This window comes from Trichosurus vulpecula, chromosome 3 (genome assembly GCF_011100635.1).
Source record: "Trichosurus vulpecula isolate mTriVul1 chromosome 3, mTriVul1.pri, whole genome shotgun sequence".
Classification (NCBI taxonomy): Eukaryota; Metazoa; Chordata; class Mammalia; order Diprotodontia; family Phalangeridae; genus Trichosurus; species Trichosurus vulpecula.
In genome coordinates, this window is record NC_050575.1 from 343,427,712 (window position 1) to 343,451,980 (window position 24,269).

General features: G+C 40.9%; 1 protein-coding gene across 2 annotated transcripts in view; it reads right to left on the bottom strand.

Moving 5' to 3' along the window:
* LOC118843684 (stonin-1-like) overlaps nucleotides 1–24,269 on the bottom strand; it is a 91,240-nt gene that overhangs the window by 51,673 nt on the left and 15,298 nt on the right. The window contains exons 2-3 of one of the 2 annotated variants that reach the window (XM_036751433.1): nucleotides 22,635–22,837; nucleotides 19,300–21,475 (exon numbers count right to left, since the gene is read on the bottom strand). In XM_036751433.1, coding sequence (XP_036607328.1) covers nucleotides 21,401–21,475; nucleotides 22,635–22,837 — 278 coding nt within the window. In that variant the 3' untranslated portion in view covers nucleotides 19,300–21,400. Of the gene's footprint in view, nucleotides 1–19,299; nucleotides 21,476–22,634; nucleotides 22,838–24,269 lie in introns of those variants that run through there. The other variant, XM_036751434.1, reaches the window with a different exon arrangement.

A 24,269-nucleotide genomic window follows, 5' to 3' on the forward strand; every position in this document is an offset into this window, starting at 1 on the left:
AAGCTCTTCACAACCTAACCCTTCCTACCTTTCCAATCTTCTTACATTCTACTCCCCTCTAAGCCCTGTATATACTGACCTACTTGCTGTTCCTCACATGGGATATTTCATTTCCCATCTCTTTGACTTTGCACTGGCTGTTCCCCAGATCCAAAATGCTCTCCCATCCAATATCCAATTCTTAGAATCATTGGCTTCCTTTAAGACTCAACTCAAGCACCACCTTTTCTAGCAGTGGTCTCTCCAACATTAGTGCCATCCTCTCTAAGGTTATCCTCCACTAACTCTACACTTATATGTTCTGATTTACATAAACATTCCCAAAAGAAGGGAAGCTCCATAAGGGAAAGAACTGTTTTTGCTTTTTCTTTATATTTCTCATACTTAGCACAATGCTTGGCACAGAGTACTTAATAAATATTTGTTGACTGATTGCAATGAAAATTACAATGTGACTATTGCAGCCTTTTGGAAGTAAATGATCAAAAATGTTCACCACCAGCTTCTGTGCATTTTTGAGATCACATTATAGACTTCTTTTTTATCCTACTGAAATCCAGTTCCCTTGTAAGTCAAGATATCACCCTCATGACGTCATTAGTCCTCTTCAAGAATGAAGGATGAACAACAATCTGTGAGTTGGGTAGCTGCCCTCTGAGGACCCAACCTGGGTCCTTGAACTGGCATTCAAGTAGGAGAATAATGCTAATTCTTCTTCTCCTTCTCCCTTCTCCCATCTTCCCCTTTTTCTTCTTCCCCTTCTCCTTCTTCTTCCTTCTCTTCTTCTTCCTCTCTTCCTCCTCTTCCTTCTTCTTCTTCTCTTCCTCCTCCTCCTCCCTTCCCACATGTGGGCCCTCTATCCACTTGGGGCATCAGACCTTTACATATGAGTGCTCTGTCCAAAGGAATATAATTTTTGGTTGTTTATATTTTAAAGATATCTTGGGGCCTGGGGTTTCAAATTTTTTTAAATTTGCTATCTATCTGTCTGTCTGTCTGTCTGTCTGTCTGTTTTCAATAAAATGGGACATTTTACTCTTTGTCCTATGCAATTTTCATTTACATTTCTTGAAAAAACTGGCTTTTAGAAAGCCCAATTGTGATTCAAATAGAGCTCCTTGACTGCCTTTAAAACCCTAATCACTTTGGCTTTCCTTGTATGTCCAATAATAGGTCCCAACCCAAGCCTCTGTTGCTCATTGTTTAGGTTTTGATGGCTTAAAGTGAGTGTAAATAGCAATTGTTTTCTGTTTTGGCCAGAAACTCTGTGGGTCTTCCCTTCCAGATTCTTCCTTTTATGATGGTAAACCAGGCCATCTTTCATCTCACTTCTTCCTAGCCCTTAGTCACTGAATGGGTGTTGCTTCAGACGAACTGAGACCTGTGACCTGGGAAAGATCTTAATTTAAAAATATCAAAGCTACCCACTGCATCCAAGGCCGTTACTAGTCATCTTGACTCTTGTCTTGCCACTGGACTCTGATGATTCTGGAGGAGAGAGTGAAGCTGATAACATTGTGCATCTGCCTCACTTAAATCCAACTCCCTCACAAGTCAAGACATCACAAGGTGATGCCATCGATCTGCTTTAAGAATAAAGGATGAACAAGAACAACAATCCCGCCAGTCTAAATATCTTTTTACTTAACATTTTTTCTAAAGTCCCCCTATTCTATGAGTCCCTTTTCTAAAGTCCACTTACAATTATCCTTAATATCAGTCTTCATTCCCTTCTAAGGGACTTCAGTATGTACCTGTTAATTTGTATGGTCTCTCCCCTTTTGGGATATTGAGGACAAGGACTGTTTTTTGTTTTCGCCTTTCTCTGCATCTTCAGCACTTGGCATTGCACCTGGCACATAGTAGGAACTTAATAGAAATTCCTGCTTTAAGAAAAAATAAACAGTATTTCAACTAGCTTAAGCATGTAACACATTCCTAACAACAACTAATGTTCTTATCCTATATTAGTACAATATAAGTGATCACGTGTTTATCTCCATGTATAAATGCCCTATTAATTGTCAAACTCTGCATAGCTTTTATTATAACACCCTGCAAAAAGGTACTATTTGTAACTATCAATTTAATGACATACTCAAGGCAAGACATACAAGATGCATTTCATTGTTGGGCTTTCCCCCAACAACTTTTTAAAGATCTTTCCTAAATTTCATCAATAAAGTTTCTTTTATTTCTCATCCAACAAATTATTCAATTGTCTCTTCCTAAGCCGCAATAATTCATGAATATATACCACTTGTGAGTGAGATTTTATTGTCTATTTTTTTTTTTAATTCCCAACTTAAACCACACCTGGAAAATATCAAGCCCAAGACCAATTTACTGAATTTACAGTTGTGATCTAAAGGACTAAGTAGCTCTGTTTCAGAAAGAACTTCCTTTTCTTCCTTCTTAATCATTCTTCTATTGCAGAAAGCAAATAATGGGGTTGAATAGTCTTTGAGTGTGGAGGGCCCCCCCAAAGCTGTCAGCTGCTGAGTCTCTGCAGCCATGTCGTCTCTAGGGCGTAGGAAGTAGCAGATTTCTTTGTCCTATAAAGCCTTTAAGTGCACAGTAACGGGAACAGTCTCACTGGCTCCCTGCATCAGAGCAGGGTTCTGGGCACATTGTAGGTAGGTGTTTAATAAATACTTGTTGACTTGAGTTTTTAAAAAATCTTCAGGAGGGTGAGCTAGGTGAGTAAATCCTATATGTTCAAATGTCTTTTCTTTGAGATTTCCAATGTGACTTTGGCAAAGCTAAGTAAGAAAACTAACTATCTGGTCTTACTTTAGGGACAAATGGACAACCCTCCCCACCCCCCAAAAAATACTGCAAACAAGCCACCCACTCATTTGATAAAGTCTAAAGTTCCTTTAAGGAGGACAAAGCCTTTCATTCCGTGGTGAGCCTGAGGATTGAAAATGCTAATGTTTCTGGGGGAGGTAGCATATGACTGAAATGCACACTAAGATGTAAATTACTGATGTCAGCTCCTTTATTTAGAGCAGTTTTAATAGAGAGGAAATGGAGAATAGAGCAGTAGGGCACCAGATACCTGAAGGAGAGCTGGGGGCCTGGCATCAGGAAACAGAGAGAGGAAGAAGGCAGGAGGGGGGGACTGGATTCCCCCCACACAAAAATCAACTTTGTCTAATGCACAATTTTGCCTAGGGTTAGCCCTCATCCTCAGCCTCGGTTTAATTTAGATGTTTGTCCTTTTCCAGGGACTACATATGGAGGCCTTTAAAAAAATGCTTTGGAATATCTCAAAATAATTTGTTAAGAGAGTCAAGCAACTGGCATTTAACAATGGGACTGGTTGAAGATGCTCTTTCACTACCTTTTGAATGGCAGTTGGGGACATTTTGATAGAATTCTCTCTGAATGGTGTGAAAAATCCCAAATAAAACCCACCTCAAAGGGGGTAAATGTGCAATTGAACTTTTCCTTGTCCCCACACATATGAATAAAGGCTTCCTTGGTGACGGTGAGGCAAGGAGAAAAAGGATTTAAGTGCTAGCATACTCAAAGATATTTCTTCCCCAAAGCAAGAAATTCCAAACATTTACTCTCTATTTTAGAGGCTGATAAATGAACATCTCAGTTCCTGTAAATTAATATGGCCACCAAATTAAGAGGTGCCCAAAGCATTGTATTAGAGAACATATATTGAAAGTATTGACTAAAAAACTCAGGAAAATAAAAACGAAGTCAGATCTGACATCAGTGGCCCTCCTGGGATCCAGAAACCAAATGGGACCCAATTTCCTCCCCCACCTTCTCTTGCTCCTCCCCTCCATGGCGTGATGAGAAGGTTTTGAATCCAATTCTTTACCTAGCAAAGAAATTCTATAAAAAATAATGCCTCGGGGCAGCCCCTGTACAGTAGGATGGCAAGACCACTGGATTTGGCATCAGAGAATCTGGGTTTAAATTCTACTTCCACTATTTATTATTTGTGTAAGTTAGACAAGTAAATTAAACTCTACTGGCCCTAAATTTCCACATTTGTAAATGAGGAGAGTGGGATTACATCAGAGATGTTTAACCTTGGGTCCACTTGATAGATTGGGGGAGGAGGGTGCTATGAACTTGAGGGAAAAAATTACATTTTTATTATCAGTGATTCTCGGTCTCCTTTGTAATCCTAATGTCTTATATATTTAAAAACCTTTTTTTGAGAAAAGGTCCTTAGGCTTCACAGCACAATCAAAGGGGTCTGAGACACAAATGAAGACTTAAGGACTCCTGACTTGAAGGATTTCCAAAGTCTTTCCTGCTTTAAATCCTATGATCCTTTACGAAGATCAAAGATTTGGAAACAGTTTCTGGTGCTTAGGCAGAATAGAAAGTGGCAATGGTTCTCTTCTTTTGTTATCCTCTTTACCTTTCTCTCCGAGGATAAAAAGCTCAGGGATCCTTGGGAGGAGATTCTTCTGCTTTTAGCCCAGGGGAATACTCTCTCCTTCTAGCTCTGAAGGCTTTCCTAGGCTCCTGGGGGAATGTGAAGGGCCATCTAACTCTGACCTAGCAAACTCACTGGCCACAATATAGCAGAAGCAGGTAGATGTACTATAAATAACACATAAAACACAAATAGCTTACTGTGACCGCCACCCCCCCCCCAAGCCCATGGCATCCTCAAATGAGTGCCCCTTGAACCCCAGAACTAAAACTCATCCAGTCCCAGGATCAAAATATTCAAAATTTTAGTTGAGGAGGGGAAAACAATCAGAATTCAGAGCCAGCAGGGAAACCCCAGCACCTGTGTATGCCACCATCACTGCTGATCCCAGGCATCAGACTTGCTGCTGGACTCCAGGCCAAGTGGAATGTGAATATTCCACACCAGTGGGACGCTGTCAAGCTGTCATAGCAACAAAGTAAGTCATACCCCTGGAAGGGGTTTGATGTCCATGGTACTCTGGAAAGGATGTCAGCTCAAGGTCAGACAAGATTGCAGGCAATGGGTGGGTACTTCCTTCCCTAGGACACTGACGCCCGGGAAAAGTGCTGTTCCCCCCACCCCACGCACTCCCCTCCAAGTCTTGGACTGTCCCTGTGGCATCTCAGAGAAGAAACATGTATTCCAGATGTCAGCATCCCGTAGAAACGCCTTCGTGACCCCTACTAGTGATAGCTTTCCTGGGACACATCTTTTTCTACCTGAAGACTTCTCACAAAATGTGTTCCTCTGAGTCTGTTGGGTTGATCAGGGCTTCCTATAGGCTACTACTCTCTAACTGCTGTCCTCACCTGTTGCTGGTCTCCTGTCTGGTAGAAAGTTCCCATGCTCCTCTGACCTCTCTTCCTGAGGAGAATATCCCCTCTAGTCATAGCTCAGCTCAGTGCTGACTTGCTCCAGGCTCTAGGGAGCTCCCCTGCTTCCCCCAGCTCCTCTCCCTCAGCAGCACCTCTTCTTTTGGTGCCCACTCTGAGCACCAGCCTTTCTTATCAGGCTAGCCTGGCCTGGCTAATTGATACCTTGTAAGTTAAAGATAAGATAAAATTGATATCTCCTCCTCCTCTTCCTGTCCTCCTCCTCTTCTTCTCTTCTTCTCCTGTTCACCTCCTCCTCTTCTCCTACCCCTCCCCTCTTCCCCCTCTCCTCCTTCTCTCCTCCTCCTCCTCACCACAAATGTACTGCCTCCTGGTCATCAGAATACATGAGCACACCTGTAGACGACACAGAGGCTACCAAGCCCCCAACATTCTTCTCACAGGAAGGGTGAACAAACATCAGAGTAAGATAACATGGGGGTCTTGCTCCCAGGCTGTGTGGCCCAGGCACACTCCAAAGCCTCCTCTATCTCCCACTCCTCACCGCTCCCCTACACAAACTCTCTACAACTTGCAGCACGTCCTGGCCACTTCTTCAAAGAAGATAGCAGCCCCATTCCCTCTTCCTTTTTCCTTTCAACGTTCTGACTCCAGCAGCCACAGGCAGAAGTGTGGAAGCCCTCACACCCGGGGCAGCTGCTCTCAGGAGCTGTGGCTCAGTGGAAGTTTCTTGGGAGAAGGGGAAGGGATCTCTAAGCAGTCCATTAAGTGATTGAATATGTGCTCTTTGCTGGACCCTGATGAGAGCTTAAAATGGCTGCTTCGGGGCATGGTGAAGTGCTTAATATCTGTCAGTCAATGCCTGGGACGCATGAACAGGGTTACTTTGCTTCTATTTTGGAACAAATAAGATTGAGGCCCTGAACAGAAGCGTGCTATCCTCTTAATAGTCCATGGGGCCCAAACATATGCCACACGTCCCTGCTTCACCTAAGGTTAAGGCATTTGATAAAACTCCTCACCAGGCATAAGTATGCATCTCCCCAACCAGACCACTAGCTCTTCGGAGATTTGCATTTTACACATGGAGTCCTTGCCTTGGTGTGTGGGATACAAGATTGTGAAAGCTTCCCATGAATAAATCAGGCAAGGTAATACTCAAATAGTACAAATTTAGTTAGGATGTAGACCTCACTAGCCCTAAGTTTCGTTTTCCTGTAAATCATATGAGTTCGGGGAAATCAAGTGGTCGCCCCCTCTCCCCCTCCCCTAGCCTACTCCCATGCCATCATCTTAACATTGAAATTCCCCTATAAGGTAATTCTGTAGTTTCTATGCTAGTATAGGGTAAACTTATGCTGGGATAGATTGTGAGGCCACCTGTCCCAGCAAATAGGGACAGGGGTCCAGCCTCTAGGGGTGGAATTTCTTAGAATTGTTTGTACAAGGTTATATATCCCCTTGCTTGCCTTCTCCCCCTTGCCTCTCTGCACTACCATCCCACCCTGGTAGTGGGAGATGCCCAATTCTCGGGAGACTTGATCAAATAAAGCTTCTGTTTTGTTTCTACCTTTGAAAAAACCGAGACACCTCTGTTTTTTTATTTTGAGCCTGTGGTTTGTCCCACACATTGGTGAAGGCATCGATGCTCATAATTCAGAGCTGCATCAACACTGCAACTTGTGTGAAGGCTTTTGTCAGTCTCGCTGGAACTAAAAGGGCTTTGCAGAAGAATGAGAAGAGCCAGTCAGTGCGGGCAAGGAAAGCTGCAAAGGGAAGCCTGAACTCGAGACAAGTGGTGGGGGCGATTTTGAGGGCACTGACCTTTTACCCAGATGTGAGGATCAATACCTCCGGAGCGGGACAACCCCGGGAACCCTTGGCACTGAACCTGGGAGCGGAGGACTAGTCCATCAATTAACAATCATATATCTATTGCTTGGGATGTTCCAGGCGCTATACTAAAGCTATACTAAATTCTGGGGTTACAAAGCAAGGCAAAACCAGTTCATCTCCTCTGCCTTTGACTAAGAAATGGAAGCAGTTTGGGCAGTGATGATGGAGGAGAAGGAAGAGGAGGAGGGGGAGGAGGGCGAAGAAGAGGGGGAGGGGGAGGAGTTGTTATGATAAAACCATGTACCCAAGGTCAGTGGTGGCTACGAGCCTAAGGCTCTAAAGGCATGGCACCCCTGGACCGTCAGAGATTACAGGAACCCAGAGGCTCCTCCTTGGGGTGGGAAAAGGGGTTGCCTTAAGCCAGGATCGAACAGGTCTTGCATATGACTGTACTTCATTGCTGCAGAAAATAAACCTAGAAATCCTCGCAGCAGACAAATACAGGATCCCCAAAGGGACAAAACTAACCAGAATTCACACGGAATGCGAGCTATAGATCGTTCCACAACACACACCCCACCCCCAGCGTGCATACATAACAAATTCCACATTGAAAATCTGATATAATGAAAAATAATATTCTTCGGCATCCTATAAATAAATATAAACATTTAGAGAGAGGCTCGCTGTTTAAATTCTTGCAACTTTTCCAAATTGTTACTGAGCTGCTCTCTCACTCTTAAGAATTAGGAATACTGTGAGTGTTTGTCCATTGCATTAGTTTTAATTATACTCCACAGCTTCTCCATGTGATTCACAAAATGTCCGGGGATCTTCCATTAGTCTTAATACAGGCTCTACCACACTCGAATACTGCTGCTTACAAATCTAGGCCAGGGAATCTGCACGCCTAGTCGCGCACGCCCCCTTCTGTTTCTACAAGGAATGTCGGCTCCGGCCGGTAAAATCCAGGGCAATTCAGTCCAAAAAGTGGTCCCAGATAAAAATGTTAATCAAGAAAACATAATTAATGGATCTAAGATAAGGCGCATTGACAATAAGCTGCATTCTCCCACGCCCCCAAAGGTGTTGTAAGTAGAGTTACAGGAGAATTGCAGCGAGAGAAAGTTGCCACGTCCCTGGGCGCAGCAGACACGAAGAGAGGCTTTGACTGGAGGAAACAAACCCACGGGCGTTCGCGGGGGGACGAGACGCACGAGGGCGCCCCTGTCCAAGAAAGCCACGGAGCAGCGGGAAGTCCAGCCCCACGGGCAACTTCCATAGCAGAACAGGCTGCCAATATATTCAACCGGGAGGGGGGAAAAGATGCCGGCGCTGATCAGGAAAGAGGAGAAAGCGGTAAGCCTCAGCTGAGACAAGCGACCCGTCACAGAAGCAGCTGGGGGCACCAGGCACAGAGTGCTGGACCCGGAGTCAGGAGGACCCGAGTTCAAATCCCGCTCCAGACACTCACACTGGTATGGGACCCTTGGGCAAGTCACTTAACCGCTCTCGGCCTCAGTTTCCCCATCTGTAAAATAGTACTTAGCTCCCAGGTTGAGGGTTACATTGTATGTGTATATGTATGCCTACATGTCCATACATATGTGTGAATGTATATGCACGTGTGTAGCACTTTGTAAAACTCTGCAAACCTTAAAACACAATATCGAAGCTAGCTTTATCCTTATCATCTGATACTTTGCGGAACATGGGGAGTCAACGATGCTCGGCACTATCTAACGTTGGTAATCCGACCTAGCCGCTTCTTTCTATTTCCAGGAGTAATTGATCAAGGAAACTGGGAAGCGAATAAGCATTTATAGAGTGCCTACTGTGTGCTAGACCCCGATAAATCCCACAACAATCCTGGGTGCTATTATTATCCCCATTTTATGGTTAAGGAAACTGAGGCAACCAGGTGAAGTGACCTTCCCAGGGTCACACGGCTAGTGTCAAAGGTCGAATTTGAATTCAGGTCCTCCCGACTCCAAGTCCAGCAATTTAATTCAGTGTTCCACCAGCTGCCTCTGTCACTTGTATCGGAGACTATCGCTCTATCACTTATCAGCGATGAACAGGCTGGGCTCCTCCAAAAGGAATCCAAGACTTTTGTATCTACGGTATTAGAATTCTTCCCCTCCTGTCCTCTTGAGAAGCAGCTTCATTCCTGTGGAACCTGCTCCTGGAGGTCTGCTTCTAGAAACAAAGATGCTGCTTTGCCTCCCCCCCTCTTTTTTGGGGGGGGGGGTGGGGTGGGGAGGCTCTCTCTGATTAGCCAGAAGGAACTTGGAAGCTGGGCATAGTCACATGAAAGGGAAAGTCATCACTAATGAGAAATAGCCCAACATTAGGCTTAATTTCCTCCTGTCTGAGAAGATAACTCTATGACACCTGAGAAAGATAGAAGGAAGAAAAGAAGAGGAAAGGTAGAGATGATAGGGAAAGAGACTAAAACTAGACTGGGATGGGGGGGGGGGGATAGTGATTCCCAAACCACCTTCCCCCATGTATTCCCACAGAACTGACCCTGTTTTTTCTTAGAAAAGGCCTAAGTTAGGAATGAAGCAAAGGAAAGTGTTTTTCCCTGTGCACCAGGGGGGGAAAAAGCCCCCATTGGTATTACTATGCCAAAAAGAGGACCCACAGCAGAGAGCAAATGATATTTAGGGCAAATCATGAAGGAACTGCTGTGAGTATCTGCAATTCAGCTGTGAATCCAGCTAGCTTTTCCCAATATTTACCCTTCTTCACTCCTAGGGAAAAAGAGACAAAGCTTAATTATTCTTCACACCCTCCAAAAGCAGTATTTAATCTGAAAGTTCTTCATGACATTGTTGTGTAATTTTTACATTTTATTAATTCATGCAGCATGCTATAGTAGAAAAAACATTGAAAGAGGAGGCAGAAGACATTAATTCTTTACCAGAATTAATTCCTAGTAGAATGTAAGCACCCTGAAAGCAAGGACCCTTTAATTTTTGCCATTGTATCCGCAGCATCTAGCATCCCAGCATCAATAAATTCTAGATGAATTAAATTCAATTCCCAGTTTTGTTACCTGAAGCAAGTCACTTAACACCTAACCTCAGTTTTCTCATCTGTAAAAGAGATCATAGGATCATCCTCAGCTGCTGCGCAAGGTTATTGTAGGGCTTAAATGAGATAATCTATGCATAAGTGTTAAGCACTATATAAATTTAAGTTATTGCTACTCTGTGCTATATCTTTCAGTTCCAGGAACAGGAACTTTTTTACCTCTACAAGCATTTATTAAGCACCTATTATGCACCAGGCACTGTGCTAGAAGCTGGAGGCACAAATACAAAGAAGGAAAGAATTCCTACTTGTAAGAAGTTTACATTCTAACGAGGGAGACAAGAAATACATCTGTAAACAGCATAAGCGATCAAGTTTATAGCTTAACTATACTAAGACCTTTTAAACAAAGTAAATACAAAGCAGTTTGGGAGTGTAGAAACTAGCGGGGAAGGCAGGGAAAAGAATCAGGAAAAGCCTCATGTAGAAGGTGCTTGATCTATGTCTTAAAGGAAGAAAGGGGCTATGTGAAGAGAAGGCAAGGAGGGAGGGCATACCAAGTGTGAGGAATGTAAAGTCATGGACATAAGTGAGTGCCAGTACTGTATGTGAGGAATTGAAGAAAGGCCAGCTTAACTGAATCACAGAGTATGGCAAGGAGAGTGTGCCTGAAGAAGCCAGGAAGATCATTTGGGGGCAAGTAATGAAAGGCTTTAAAAGCTAAACCGAAGTCTTTATATTTCATCCCAGAGTCAATAGGGAGCCACTGTAGTTGATTGAATGAGGGAGTGACGCAGTCAGAACTTCACTTAAGGAAAATTTACTTTGGCAGGTGAGTGTAGGATGAACCAGAGTGGTAAGAAACTGGAGGAAGGCAGACCAGTTAAGAGACATCATCTGTGTGGAAGGTGCTGAGGGCCTGAATCAATGTGTTAGCTGTGCGAGGAGAGAGGAGGAGTGTGATGTGTGACGTGTTGTGGAAGCAGAAACAGCCAGATTTGGCAAGTGATCAGATACGTGAAGTGAGAGAAAGTGGGGAGTCTAGGATACTGCTGAGATTATGAACCTGAGAGACTGAAAGGGCCATGGTGTCTTTGGCAGAAATGAGGACGGTTGGAAAAGAGTAGGGCTTAGGGGGAAAGACAATTTTATTTTGGATGTGTTTGAGTTTAAAATGTCTCTAGGGCATCCAGTTTAAATCGGCAATTGGTGCTGAGGGACTGAAGTTCAAGTGGAAAATGGGGGTTGGATAAATCTGAGGCTGGCTAGATCTATGAATCATCTATATTAAAGTGATGACAGCCAATTAAGTCAATTAATCAAAAGTAGGAATAAAATACTTTAATCATGAGAGCTGATGAAGTTACCCGAGAGATTGTGAAGATTTCATTTCTGCTGGTCCAAGGACAGTTTACTTTTCTATCTATAGAAGCCATTTTTTCACTTGTAGAGGGATCTAGAATGCATCATGTATAGCTGTTTGACATAGTACTCTAAATTTCGGAGCAGCTAGATGGAGCAGGTGGATAGAGTGCCAGGCCTGGAGTTCAAATCCACCCTCAGACACTTATTAGCTGTGTGACCCTGGGCAAGTCACTTAACTCCATTTGCTTCAGTTCCTCACCTGTAAAATGAACCGAAGAAGGAAACAGCAAACCACTACAGCATCTTTGCCAAGAAAACCCCAAATAGCATCATGAAGAGTCGGAAATGACTGAACAACAAAAACAAAATTTTTAAATGCCATTTTCAGATAGGTTGTAGGTCTGATAGAAACAAAAACAAAGCTTTAAACATGCAGAAATACTTTCCAAAGACCCAAAGAGTAAAGTACAATAGAATGGAAAGAACACTTACTGGATTTGGAGCCAGAGGACCTGGGTTCAAATCCTGGCTCTGCCACTTACTACCTGTATGATCTTGGGCTTTGCCTCTCCATGCCTCAGTTTCCTCACTTGTAAAATGGAGGAGTTGTAATAGATGGCCTCTGAGGTCCCTTCTAGCTCTAAATCTATGGTCCCATGTGCCTCTGCCATCATCAGTTACAGCTTGCTATAGTTTTTATTTTTCCAATGTATTTTAAGATACTATATGAGCTGATTCTTTTATAGCACACATGCATCAGACATATTCAATTATTTGTTTATTGAAATTGATTCCATCGCAAAAATAATGACAACCATAATCACCTTGCAAAAAAAAATCACACAGAATGGTCTTTTGAAATACATCTTTAATTCTTTTTTTTAAAAGTCAATATACAATTTATAAACTATTTTGTTATGACTATACAGTATTTCCATCCCGACCCCACTTAATGTAATCACAGAAGGCCCAGACAGCCCAATTAAGTCAATTAATCAAAAATAGGAATACAATGCTTTAATCATTGCATGATACTGCACAGGAAATATCTAATGATTGGTCAAAAGAATCAGACATGCATCTGGGTCTATGGATAAAACAGCAAGAGAGTTTAGAATTGCAGCAGCTGGCCAGTTTAATGGTGAAGGAGCTTCAGCCAGCTCCCTGAGAGGGACCTGCACCCTGCTAAGCCCCCCCAGGTGACTGACACTGGTAGCGTTAGCCTGGACAGCAGTAGTGGATAATGACAGAGGAAGCACTTGCTGATGGCTGTGGAAAGGCAGTCACCTGAAAACAGCAACAGCTTCAGAGAGTGAGACCCCTTAAAGCAGAGACAAGTGCCAACTGTGAACTCAGTAGAAGCATAGGCCCTTGGGGCCCTAGAAGCAGCTAGGTGGTACGCTGGATAAAGTGTTAGGCCTGGAGTCAGGAAGACCTGAGTTCCAATCCTGCCTCAGAGGCTTACTAGCTGTATGGCTCTGGACAAGTCATTTAACTTCTGTCTGCCTCAGTTCTAACTATACAACAGAGATCGTAAGAGCAGCTACTACCTAGGATTGCTATGTCTCAAATGAGATATTACTTGTAAAGTAATGCCTGACTTGTCGTAGACAACTAATAAATGCTTGTTTCCTTCCTTCCTTGCAGTAGAGAACAACACCTAAGGGAAATGTCATGAAGGCTCTTTGAAGACAGGACAGTTTTCAGTAACCACAGGCTGGGAATTTACCCTTTGGCCACACGTGCTCTCTGCATGCATACCTCGTTAATATTGTGCTGTAAATATGAGCCTATTTTACCAGGGGACCTTGTGTATGCAAGGGGAAAATATACCCTAGATTTGGGGAAAATGTTTTGTAACTTTCTTTTTACTATGCCACCTTAGTAAATACTTTTGTTAAAACTAATTGAGGCAAGCGGCTGACAGTCAATAGCAAAAGCACACCAATGAGGGCTTGTGAGGGACTGCAACCAAGCTCCTCAGGGTTTGCCCCAGAACCGTAAAGGGAGAGGCCCCCGTCTTCTGGGGACCAGACCTTTGAGTGAAAGTTGGGGAAGCAGCCCAGAGAGGCTCCTTAAAAGAATAGAAACTTGATCTGGGTTATATTCACCAAGCAGGGTGTGAAATGATATATGGAGCAAAGCACATTCCTTAATCCTTGTTATGCATAAATCGTCAAAAGACAACTCAACAGTTTTAACTTTGGTGGCAGGCTGATTATAGCTGTTGACCAGCAAAGATAACTTCTGCAAAACAAATCTTTTGCAAAACAAAATTGGTATTGTTTGAATGATTGCTCAATTCATCTAAACTGAGTGAAGACATCTGGAGCAATCAGTCTGGGGCAAATACTAGTCACAACTGGAGTTAGTGTTCAGTAATATAAATAGTGTAAACTATGGAAACAGATTAAGAAAGGTGCAGAGGGGGGCAGAGCCAAGATGGCGGCTGGAAAGCAGGGACTAGTGTGAGCTCCCCGCCGAGTCCCTCCAAAAACCTATAAAAAATGGCCCTGATCCAATTCTAGAACTGCAGAGCCCACAAAACAGCAGAGGGAAGCAGGGCTCCAGCCCAGGACAGCCTGGTTGGTCGCTGGATGAGGTCTATCCTGCACGGAGCTGGGAGCAGAGTCCGGGTTGGGGGTTCTTGGGGAAGGAGGAGTGCTGGTGTGGCAGAGCTGGTGCATCCCCCCAAGCGTGGAATATAGTTCTCTTAACTCCACAAGCAGTCATACCCTGCTGAAAAACTCAAGGGTCAAGTTAGTCAGCTGGGAATATGGCCAGGCAGAGAAAACGCACCCAGATTCAGTCTCAGACTTTGGATTCTTTCTTTGGTGACAAAGAAGACCAAAACATACAGACAGAAGAAGTTAACAAAGTCAAAGAGCCTGCAACAAAAGCCTCCAAGAAAAACATGAACTGGTCCCAGGCCATGGAAGAGCTCAAAAAGGATTTGGAAAAGCAAGTTAGAGAAGTAGAGGAAAAATTGGTAAGAGAAATGAGAAGGATGAGAGAAAACCATGAAAAACAAGTCAATGACTTGCTAAAGGAGACCCAAGAAAATACTGAAAAATATACTGAAAAAACAACACATTAAAAAATAGACTAACTCAAATGGTAAAAGAGCTCCAAAAAGCCAATGAGGAGAAGAATGCCTTGAAAGGCAGAATTAGCCAAATGGAAAAGGAGGTCCAAAAGACCACTGAAGAAAATACTACCTTAAAAATTAGATCGGAGCAAGTGGAAGCTAGTGACTTTATGAGAAATCAAGATATTATAAAACAGAACCAAAGGAATGAAAAAGTGGAAGACAATGTGAAATATCTCATTGGAAAAACCACTGACCTAGAAAATAGATCCAGGAGAGATAATTTAAAAATTATTGGACTACCTGAAAGCCATGATCAAAAATAGAGCCTAGATATCATCTTTCAAGAAATTATCAAGGAGAACTGCCCTGATATTCTAGAGCCACAGGGCAAAATAGAAATTGAAAGAATCCATCGATCGCCTCCTCAAATAGATCCCCATAAGAAATCTCCTAAGACTATTGTCGCCAAATTCCAGAGCTCCTAGATCAAGGAGAAAATACTGCAAACAGCCAGAAAGAAACAATTTGAGTATTGTGAAAACCCAATCAGGATAACCCAAGATCTGGCAGCTTCTACATTAAGAGATCGAAGGGCTTGGAATACGATATTCCGGAGGTCAATGGAGCTAGGATTAAAACCAAGAATCACCTACCCAGCAAAACTGAGTATCATGCTCCAAGGCAAAATACGGATTTTCAATAGAATAGAGGACTTTCAAGCTTTCTCACTGAAAAGACCAGAGCTGAATAGAAAATTTGACTTTCAAACACAAGAACCAAGAGAAGCATGAAAAGGTAATCAAGAAAAAGAACAAGAAAAAGAAATTGCAAGGGACTTACTAAAGTTGAACTGTTTTGTTTACATTCCTACATGGAAAGATGACGGGTATGATTCATGAGACCTCAGTATTAGGGTAGCTGAAGGGAATATGCATATATATGTATATGTTTATGCATATATATATATAAGTGAATGTGTATGTATGTATATATGTATGTGTATATGTATAGAGAGAGGGGGGGGCACAGGGTGAGTTGAAGATGAAGGGAAGATATCTAAAAGAAATAAAATCAAATTAAGGGATGAGAGAGGAATATATTGAGAGAGGGAGATAGGGAGAGATAGAATGGGGTGGATTACCTTACATAAAGGTGGCAAGAGGAAGCAGTTCTGTGGGAGGAGGGGAGAGGGCAGGTGAGGGGTGAATGAGTGAATCTTGCTCTCATCAGATTTGGCCTGAGGAGGGTATACCATACATACTCAATTGGGTATCTTACCCCACAGGAAAGAAGAGGGAAGAAGATTTTTTTTTAAATTTCTTTATTTCTTTATTTCTTTATTTAACATATTTGGTTTTCAGCATTGATTTTCACAACAGTTTGAATTACAAATTTTCTCCCCATTTCTACCCTCCCCCCCACTCCAAGATGGCATATATTCTGGTTGCCCTGTTCCCCAGTCAGCCCTCCCCTCTATCACCCCCCTCCCCTCTCATCCCCTTTTCCCTTCCTTTCTTGTAGGGAAGAAGATTTTAAAAAAGGGGGGCATGATGGAGGGGAGGACAGATGGGAGTGGAGGTAATCAAAAACAAACCCTTTCGAAAAGGGACAGGGTCAAGGGAGAAAATTCAATAAAGGGGGATGGGTTGGGAAGGAGCAAAATATAGTTAGTCTTTCACAACATAAGTATTGTGGAAGGGTTATACATAATGATATACATGTGGCCTATGTTGACTTGCTTGACTTCTTAGGGAGGGTGGGTGGGAAGGGAAGAGGCGAGAGAATTTGGAACTCAAAATTTTAAAAACAGATGTTCAAAAACAAAAAAAAAAGTTTTTGCATGCAACTAGAAAATAAGATACACAGGCAATGGGTCGTAGAAATTTATCTTGCCCTACAAAAAAGGAAGGGAAAAGGGGATGGGAGGGGTGTGGGGTGACAGAACAGAGGGCTGACTAGGGAATGGGGCAATCAGAATATATGCCATCTTGGAGTGGGGGGGAGGGTAGAAATGGGGAGAAAATTTGTAATTCAAACTCCTGTGAAAATCAATGTTGAAAACTAAATATATTAAATAAATAAATTTTTAAAAAAAGAAAAAAAAAGAAAGGTGTAGAGAACTAAACTGTGATTTGGCTTTTTCATTCATGTTGATGTGCATAAACCATCTGCTAAATATCAGCAAATTAGCACATTGGATTTGTGACCCTGAACAGGTAATTTTTCTTCTCTGGACATTAGGTTCCTCATCTGTAAAATGAGAGGGTTGTATTTCATCTTTTCAAGCTTCTAGCTGTAAATCTTATGATCCTAATGGACCTCAACTCCACTCTCTCCATGACTCCAAGTCACCTTTCCTTTTCAGAGACTATTGAACATCCTAGGGTAATTATTCATTCATTCTAATGAATTTATACCAATTTTTATTTTGCTGCCTTTAGAAGGATCCTCTAACCACGGTATTCACTACTGCTAAGAACTAACCAACATTATCTACAGGGTAACTAAGTCTGTATCAGCACATAGCCAGTCAAAACATTGGGTCTGTCTAATTAGCCAGACATTCTGAACGCCCTCCTAGGAAACAGAGACCCAGAAATACTAGGTCTTTGCATGTACGAGACAGTTAAATGTTTCAGTCACATATCCAAATGAACCAAATCATATAGAAACAGACTAAGAGTACTAGCCTTTGGGGGAGAAATATTAATTCAGTGAGAAAGAGGAAGGGAGGGAATGATTGAACATTTTTATTATATCAGCATGAGGTTTAAGAGAAGGCAAAATGAAAACCACTAGAGTTGCATTTCTTTTTCAGAGATGAAAAGTTTCATTCCTATACAGAGAGGGAAAATTCTCAAGTCACTAAATTCAGATATTTACAATTAATCATCTTGACTTTTTTCAGGCTCATCATCATCAAGCAATCCATTCATGGAATCAATCTGATTTACTCACTTTCTAGCTGTCAAAGACTGACCTCTCTCTCTCTCTCTCTCTCTCTCTCTCTCTCTCTCTCTCTCTCGTCACTGGTGTTTCCCCATTGGTTAAGATTCATCTATCTCCCAGAGCCCAGTTTCCCAAGGGGATAACAAACACCGGATATAATCTAATTACACCAATGGAACCCGCAGAAAACAACAGAGAAAACATACAAAGATTAGGACATAGTGTTGCCCAATATCGCCACGAATCATGCTATGTATGAAACTGCTTACACACAGACAACTGGCCAGTTTCAAAATCGGCAGCAGCTTCCTGTTACCGGAATCTGGGTTATATACCCTAAATAGAATTACTGCCCCACTCCAAGGCAGAATTCTCTGAGGGACTTATTGCCAAGTACCCACATACCTTGAGCTTGGGTAACAAATTGTCCCCTTTTCCAAACTGCTCCAAGGAAATGCTGCCCAATATCTCAGCACGCTACTGACAACAGTGAAAAGAACCATGATTTATATCAAAACACCAAGTCAGGAGCAGCCATTTGCAATCTAGTCAACTGTTCAAAACGGTCATTTTAACAACTGAATTAACTTTTGATTCTAAGGCTTAGAATATTCTAATAGGTGGTGTCCTAGACAGTCCACTTCACAGATCATGGGGACATTTATTTAGAGCATACCTTACCAGAGAAACAAAATTCAAAGTCTGACACTACCACACTTCCCCTCAATTAGGTTTCTTGGCAATTATCTCTCACCTGCTTGTCCCTAGGAGATAACATTTTACTTTTAATTTGTAAATCTAATTGACTCTTCCTGGCTTCTTGCTTGAGTTCCTATGTCACATCTGACCTCCTGCCATTTCAAAGGTCAGAAGAATTTTACTAAGAAGCCCATTCCCTATCACAGAATGTTAATTTAACACTAAGTAATGAATATTTAAGGATCCTTGTAAATGTGTAAATTAACAATTATGCCTTGGCATACTGCTGTTAATGCCATCAACCTTGGCCTTCCCACAGACTCTCGGGCTGAATCTTAGCTTCCCCTTTTGCTACATTCTGCACACCAAATCTCAAGATTCTCCAAAGAAGCCGGCTGTCTTTGAGAGGAAAGAACACTGACAACGGGATGCCCAGAGATAATTGCCAACTTGTGGAGCAGGGAGGGGCAATTAACTGAGTCATTAGCTGAATTTATTTCCAAGTTTAAATATTCATTAAATTCATTGGAATCAAGAGCTAAATTCTTCGTGGGCATAAAACAGGCTTATAAAGAAATGGTAGAATTATTCCAATGAAATTCCTGAGAACCATCTTAGAGATTCAGAGGACTTAACCCACTCTTGTATTTCTTTGTGCTAAACAGATCCATGAAGTTAAAGAACCACGGCACACCAGATGAAAAAGAAACCGATGGAGGAGAGATCAGGAAGAGAATGGAAGGAGAAAAGATTGATAAAGGGGAAGTTGTAAACACATAAACAGTTCACCCTCCATTTCATCCAAGATGAATTTTAAGCATTAGATGTTTGAATACAGTAAGGAAAGCCTCCGGCCTCTTGGGTAGTGACTGTAAAGGATGTACATAGAAAAGCATGGATAAGAACTGCAGAGCGTGAGAGGATATGAATAGATTCTGATCTGCATTGATGGAGGGAAATACCCACACTAATGAAATCACAGAATCTCAAAGAACTATCCCATCAAGAACAGTTTTTAAAATACTAATACAAATGTAGTTAAACATCCAAATATTTATATTACTTTATCTTTACAGTAAAAGAAGCAATAAAAACTGCTTACTTATGCAGACCACCAAGAAATGTAAAAGGAAAAATAAAATTTTAATCTGGTTTATTGAGCAAATAGATTAAAATGAATGCTATACAATATTAAATAAAATCTACAGAAGTAACTTTAAGTCAAACAGATAAATGTCTGGGAAAATATTAGACCACTTATTGCTTCAGTAGGTGACTTTAGTAGATAATGACAAATAGCTTTTAATCATATTTAAGACTGAACACTAAGTGAAGGATAGTCTCCCTGAGAGACTTCCTTTTCAGAATATTTATGCAGAGTGCAAGACTAGTTACACTTGGAAAACTAGCCCTTTCCCTCAAATGTGAGAGGGTAAAATCAGAAGTAGAATAAAAACTGCTAAGGCCATGGGGTTTGCAATAGATGCTCAATGATTATAATCTTTTGCCTGGTGTTTTAAAATCATTGACTCGCAATATCTTATGTATCCAGTTCAGAATAATCTCATAATTCCCATCTACTGCCCTCATGCTTAGCTTCCCCAAGGGAGAAAAAAACATTTTTTTTTGGCTACATGATTCAGATTTCTCTTGAGTCTTATCTCAGGGTTTTTAAAAAATAATTTAGGCTAATAATTTTTGCCATATTCTTAATATTTCAACTTTAGAAGAATAATAGTTAATAGTTAATAATAATCATTTGAAATCACTTGCACATTTTAACTACCATTCAAAGTAAGACTTCAGGGTTATCAAAGCCCAGAAGTACAAATGGCACAATGTTAGGATTCCATTTTGAAAGGAAAATCCTTTCAAGGAAAAAAGGTCATTCATTTGTCTTACTGACTTGCCAAAATAAAATATTTCTCCACATGAACGACTTCTTAGGTATTCTATATACATCTGCAGCACATATCAGAAGTCCTGAAGTGGGTAAAGAATATAAAGATAAAATCATTCAAACTCGTGGGAAAACAATTTATCAATATGGTCAATTCTAAATTCTCCATTCTGCTAAAGACCATCTATGGAAGACATAGATCATTTAAATCCATAATCCTGCCATACTTTGCTAAAGTGCTTTCCAAGCAGGGGACTATAGTGGACATGGAGGTGGAGGACCTGGTTTCAAATACCATCTCTACCACTTACTACCCGTAGGACCCTGGAAAAGTCATTTAACTTCTTTGGACTTTAGTTTCTTATCTGTAAAATGAGGGTGTTTGATCAGATGACAAATCATGCCCTGTGCGGTAGAAAATCCAGATAGTATTATCCCCAATTTATAGAAATGAAAACTGAGACTCAGAAAGACTGAAATGATCAGCCCAAAGTCATATGACTAGCAAGTTGCAGAGCTGAGACTATAGCCTAAGCATCGTTACTCTTGCCAGCATACATCCCAAACCTCCATCTTACATAATGGTTTCAATGCTCTCTTACTCAAAGCCCTTTTCCAATGCCATTAGCAAAAAGCTAACTTTTTTGGTTTGGATCATCTCCCCATTCTCTAATAAGGGTGCCAATAGGAAAAGAAGGTATATAGCCAAGCTAAGGGAGGAAAAGCAACATTTCAGGATAGTCCTAAAGCTGTCAGACGCTGAATACCCTAGAGGAGCAGCTACTTTGGGTCAGCTAGCTGTTAGGTCCCATCAAATACCTTGACCAACACCATCAAGTTTCAAGGAGAGGCAAAAGCCTTGCAGAAAGGAGAATAGTTTTAGTTCAAAACAATGAGGACATGACTCTCTCAAAGATATCATTGAGTCTATGATGCGTTTCAGATGTTAGACTTTTCCAAACACAAAACATGGTCCTTTTTCTCTTTGCTGTACTCTGAATAACACGAATGTTCCCAGTGGAACTTTTTCACCCCAGTAAGTAATGGTAGTTGGAGACCTGCATTGGCTGAGAGAATTCTCTCATCTGGAAGTTCCTTTTATCAATGAAATGAGAGGTTCAGTATCTATTCCTATCCAATGGTAAGTCATTTGTTGGGACTTGTTATTATTGTTATTTTCTCTGAAATACACATCTAAAGAATGGGTCACTCTTTTTCGTTGTCAGGTCTTGTTTCTACTGAGTTATGCAGTCTCCAGCCTTATCTGGGTCTTCTCCATCAATTCTAATCCATTTCTTTTCTATTTCAACCTGTGGTACAAAATAAAACATGGGATTTGTTAATAAATAGAGCATAGTTACAACACCTAATCCTCTGCTACATATTGGACATAGATGTATTTTACGAATAACTGAGGCATGCGCTGCTTTTTTAGAAATGTATGCAAACCACATTATGTGCTGTAAGCCATACAGATCCCAAGCACAGACTAGCTTCCAGAATATAACACTTGTGGAAGAGGCCTTACCCCTTAAAGTCAACCTGTAAATTGTGTTTCACTAAAATGTATACACATTTAAATGTTGATAAGAGATTTACCAATGTAGCTACAAATGTGATAATTCATACTACTATGGAATAAAATCACAAGTTGGTGCTAGTGCCACGTAATATGATCAAACTAATTGTGCTTCTGGGGCCCAAATGGAAAAAAACAAAATGGCAGAACTATATCTGATATTTAAGTTACATAAGTGAGTTTTAAAATATTAGTGGAAAAGGTTTTTGGGAAAAAAAAGTGATATAAAAACAAAAGATACAAATTTTAGAAAATAATTATTGGAAATGTTACTTGGGTCCAGAGATAGAAACAAAACCATATATGAAACACTAATACATTGGAACATTTCAGGGTAACATGATAAGTTTGAAGCAGAGATTATCTGGATAATTATTTGCTTAGATCAGCTGAATACTTGAAAGAAGACAAAACTCAGGAATATATGATTAGGTGTAGGTGATGATGGAGTAGCAAGAGGAGGACAAGGAAGTTTCAAAAAATACATAGAAGGTGCTGAACATTATGAACATCTGCTTCATTGCACTAGGCTAGGTAACAGCTTAACATCGTATTCATTTGTTCCACATTTATTAAGTACCTACTATGCACAAACACGGTGGTAACTGCTAGGGTATACAAAGACAAAAATAAAAATAGTCCATGTCCTCGAGAAGCTTATATTCTATTTCTGGTTAAAGCGTATGTACATTTTCTTGAAACTCCCTTTATTTATTAAAGGACTTTCCTATGGAAGGCTCTCAGTAGTCAAGGAACTTGTGTTCTCTTGTATACACATTGTGCTTATTACTGACTACTCAGATATTTGGGGATTCAGACAAAGCATTTAAAACTAAACTAACTCACAGTTCCTGTAGCCCCCAGATGGATCAAAACAGCTTAGAACTCACCTGGCAGTTATAGCAAGCCTTCTGAACAACATGTTTTTGGGGCTGGACATCACTCTCTATGCCCATAGATTTCACTTCTGTCTTCGAAGCATAATTGTTAAGCATGACAAACTGGATTGTAGCAAATGGGTACCAATCAGAAGGTATTTCTTGGTCTGATCCAAGTTCTAGCTTGTATGACAAACTATGGGGATGATCAGGACCTTAGGGAATAAAATGACAAATGGTTAGTCAAAGTAATTGCCCTATTTCCTTTGAATGCATGAGATATTCTTTACCTTTGTGCAGCTAGCCAAACAGATCCAAAACCATTAGAGCAGCATAAGTTTGATTTAAGAACAAACTGTCAGATCTCATTCATTTGTGTTAATTCCGAGAAAGTCAATCAGGGTTAGGGAAATACTGTAGAATACTTCTTTTTTCAAGGTTGCTTTGTTATTTTCCAGAAAATCAAGTAACTAAGCTAACTTGACTAATAAGTGTTTCCAAATAGAAGTCCTGCTGGGCCTGCTTTAATAAACTGATGAGTCTTTTGTCATAAACAATACCATTTGCAGTCTCACTGTGCTAAGTAACTTCAAAACACCTTATACTCAAAGAAATTTAACAAATTCCTAGAATCTTGCTTTCACCACCATTCATTTGTTCTGCAAACTTTTTCTCCATAGACCACACAGAGAAAAACTTCAATTCTAGTTAAAATAACAAATACTGAATTAGTGAAGTCTAAATGAATGAGATTTCATTGCATTTCAGATTAGGTGCTAGCCCCAAAATGCTCTTTATCAGAACAGAGTTTCTTCCCATTCCTTTTCAAAGTTCACAAATGTACAAAGTAAAGGATTATATTTTTGTCCTTAGTGTTTGCCCTAACATTTGTTTTTTCTCTTCAAAAGTATATTCCAAGACTTTAAGCCTGGTGACACGTATATGTACGTATATGTATCACATAGCAGAGTCAGAAACGTGTTGAGTAGCCAGCATCAATACTGACCTGATATTTTTACAAAAGATTTCTGGTTTGCATTAGCAAAAGTATCCACACATATCCAATAAGGATGCTGCCCCTGCTTAAAATAATCTATTGGATGAAAGGCATTTTATCAGCCATGACAGAATGGAATTCCTGCTTCAATGAAATTATAAAGATGACCCTAGCTGTAGAAAGGTTTCCACGAGAATGTGGCGTTAAGGCATTAAACCAAGTCTGAAAAGATCTGACTTATTTTCTGAATGACAAATTACCTGTCATTCCTTACAACCTATGATGCCGGTTGTTTATATATACAGAGTCCCTTCCCCCACAGGGAGAATGGGAAAACACACAAATATAAATAGCCAGAATGACAGATGAAACCAGGAGTGAAGGCCCTGACACCAGGATAGTTCTACCAAACTAAATACGCCTATATTTAGTTTTTTTTTCTAGTCTATTCCTGATCAGTATAATGAAAGGGACAAGGACAAGTCTGCTCACCCTCCATCAGAGTTTCTTAACCAGGGATTCACAGACCAACAGCTCCATGGATGGATTTTATGGGTCAGTGAATTTAGATAGGAAAAAATTGTATCTTTACTATAGTTAGTTTCCTTCTATCTATTGTATTGTGTACATTTAAAAATATTATTCTGAAA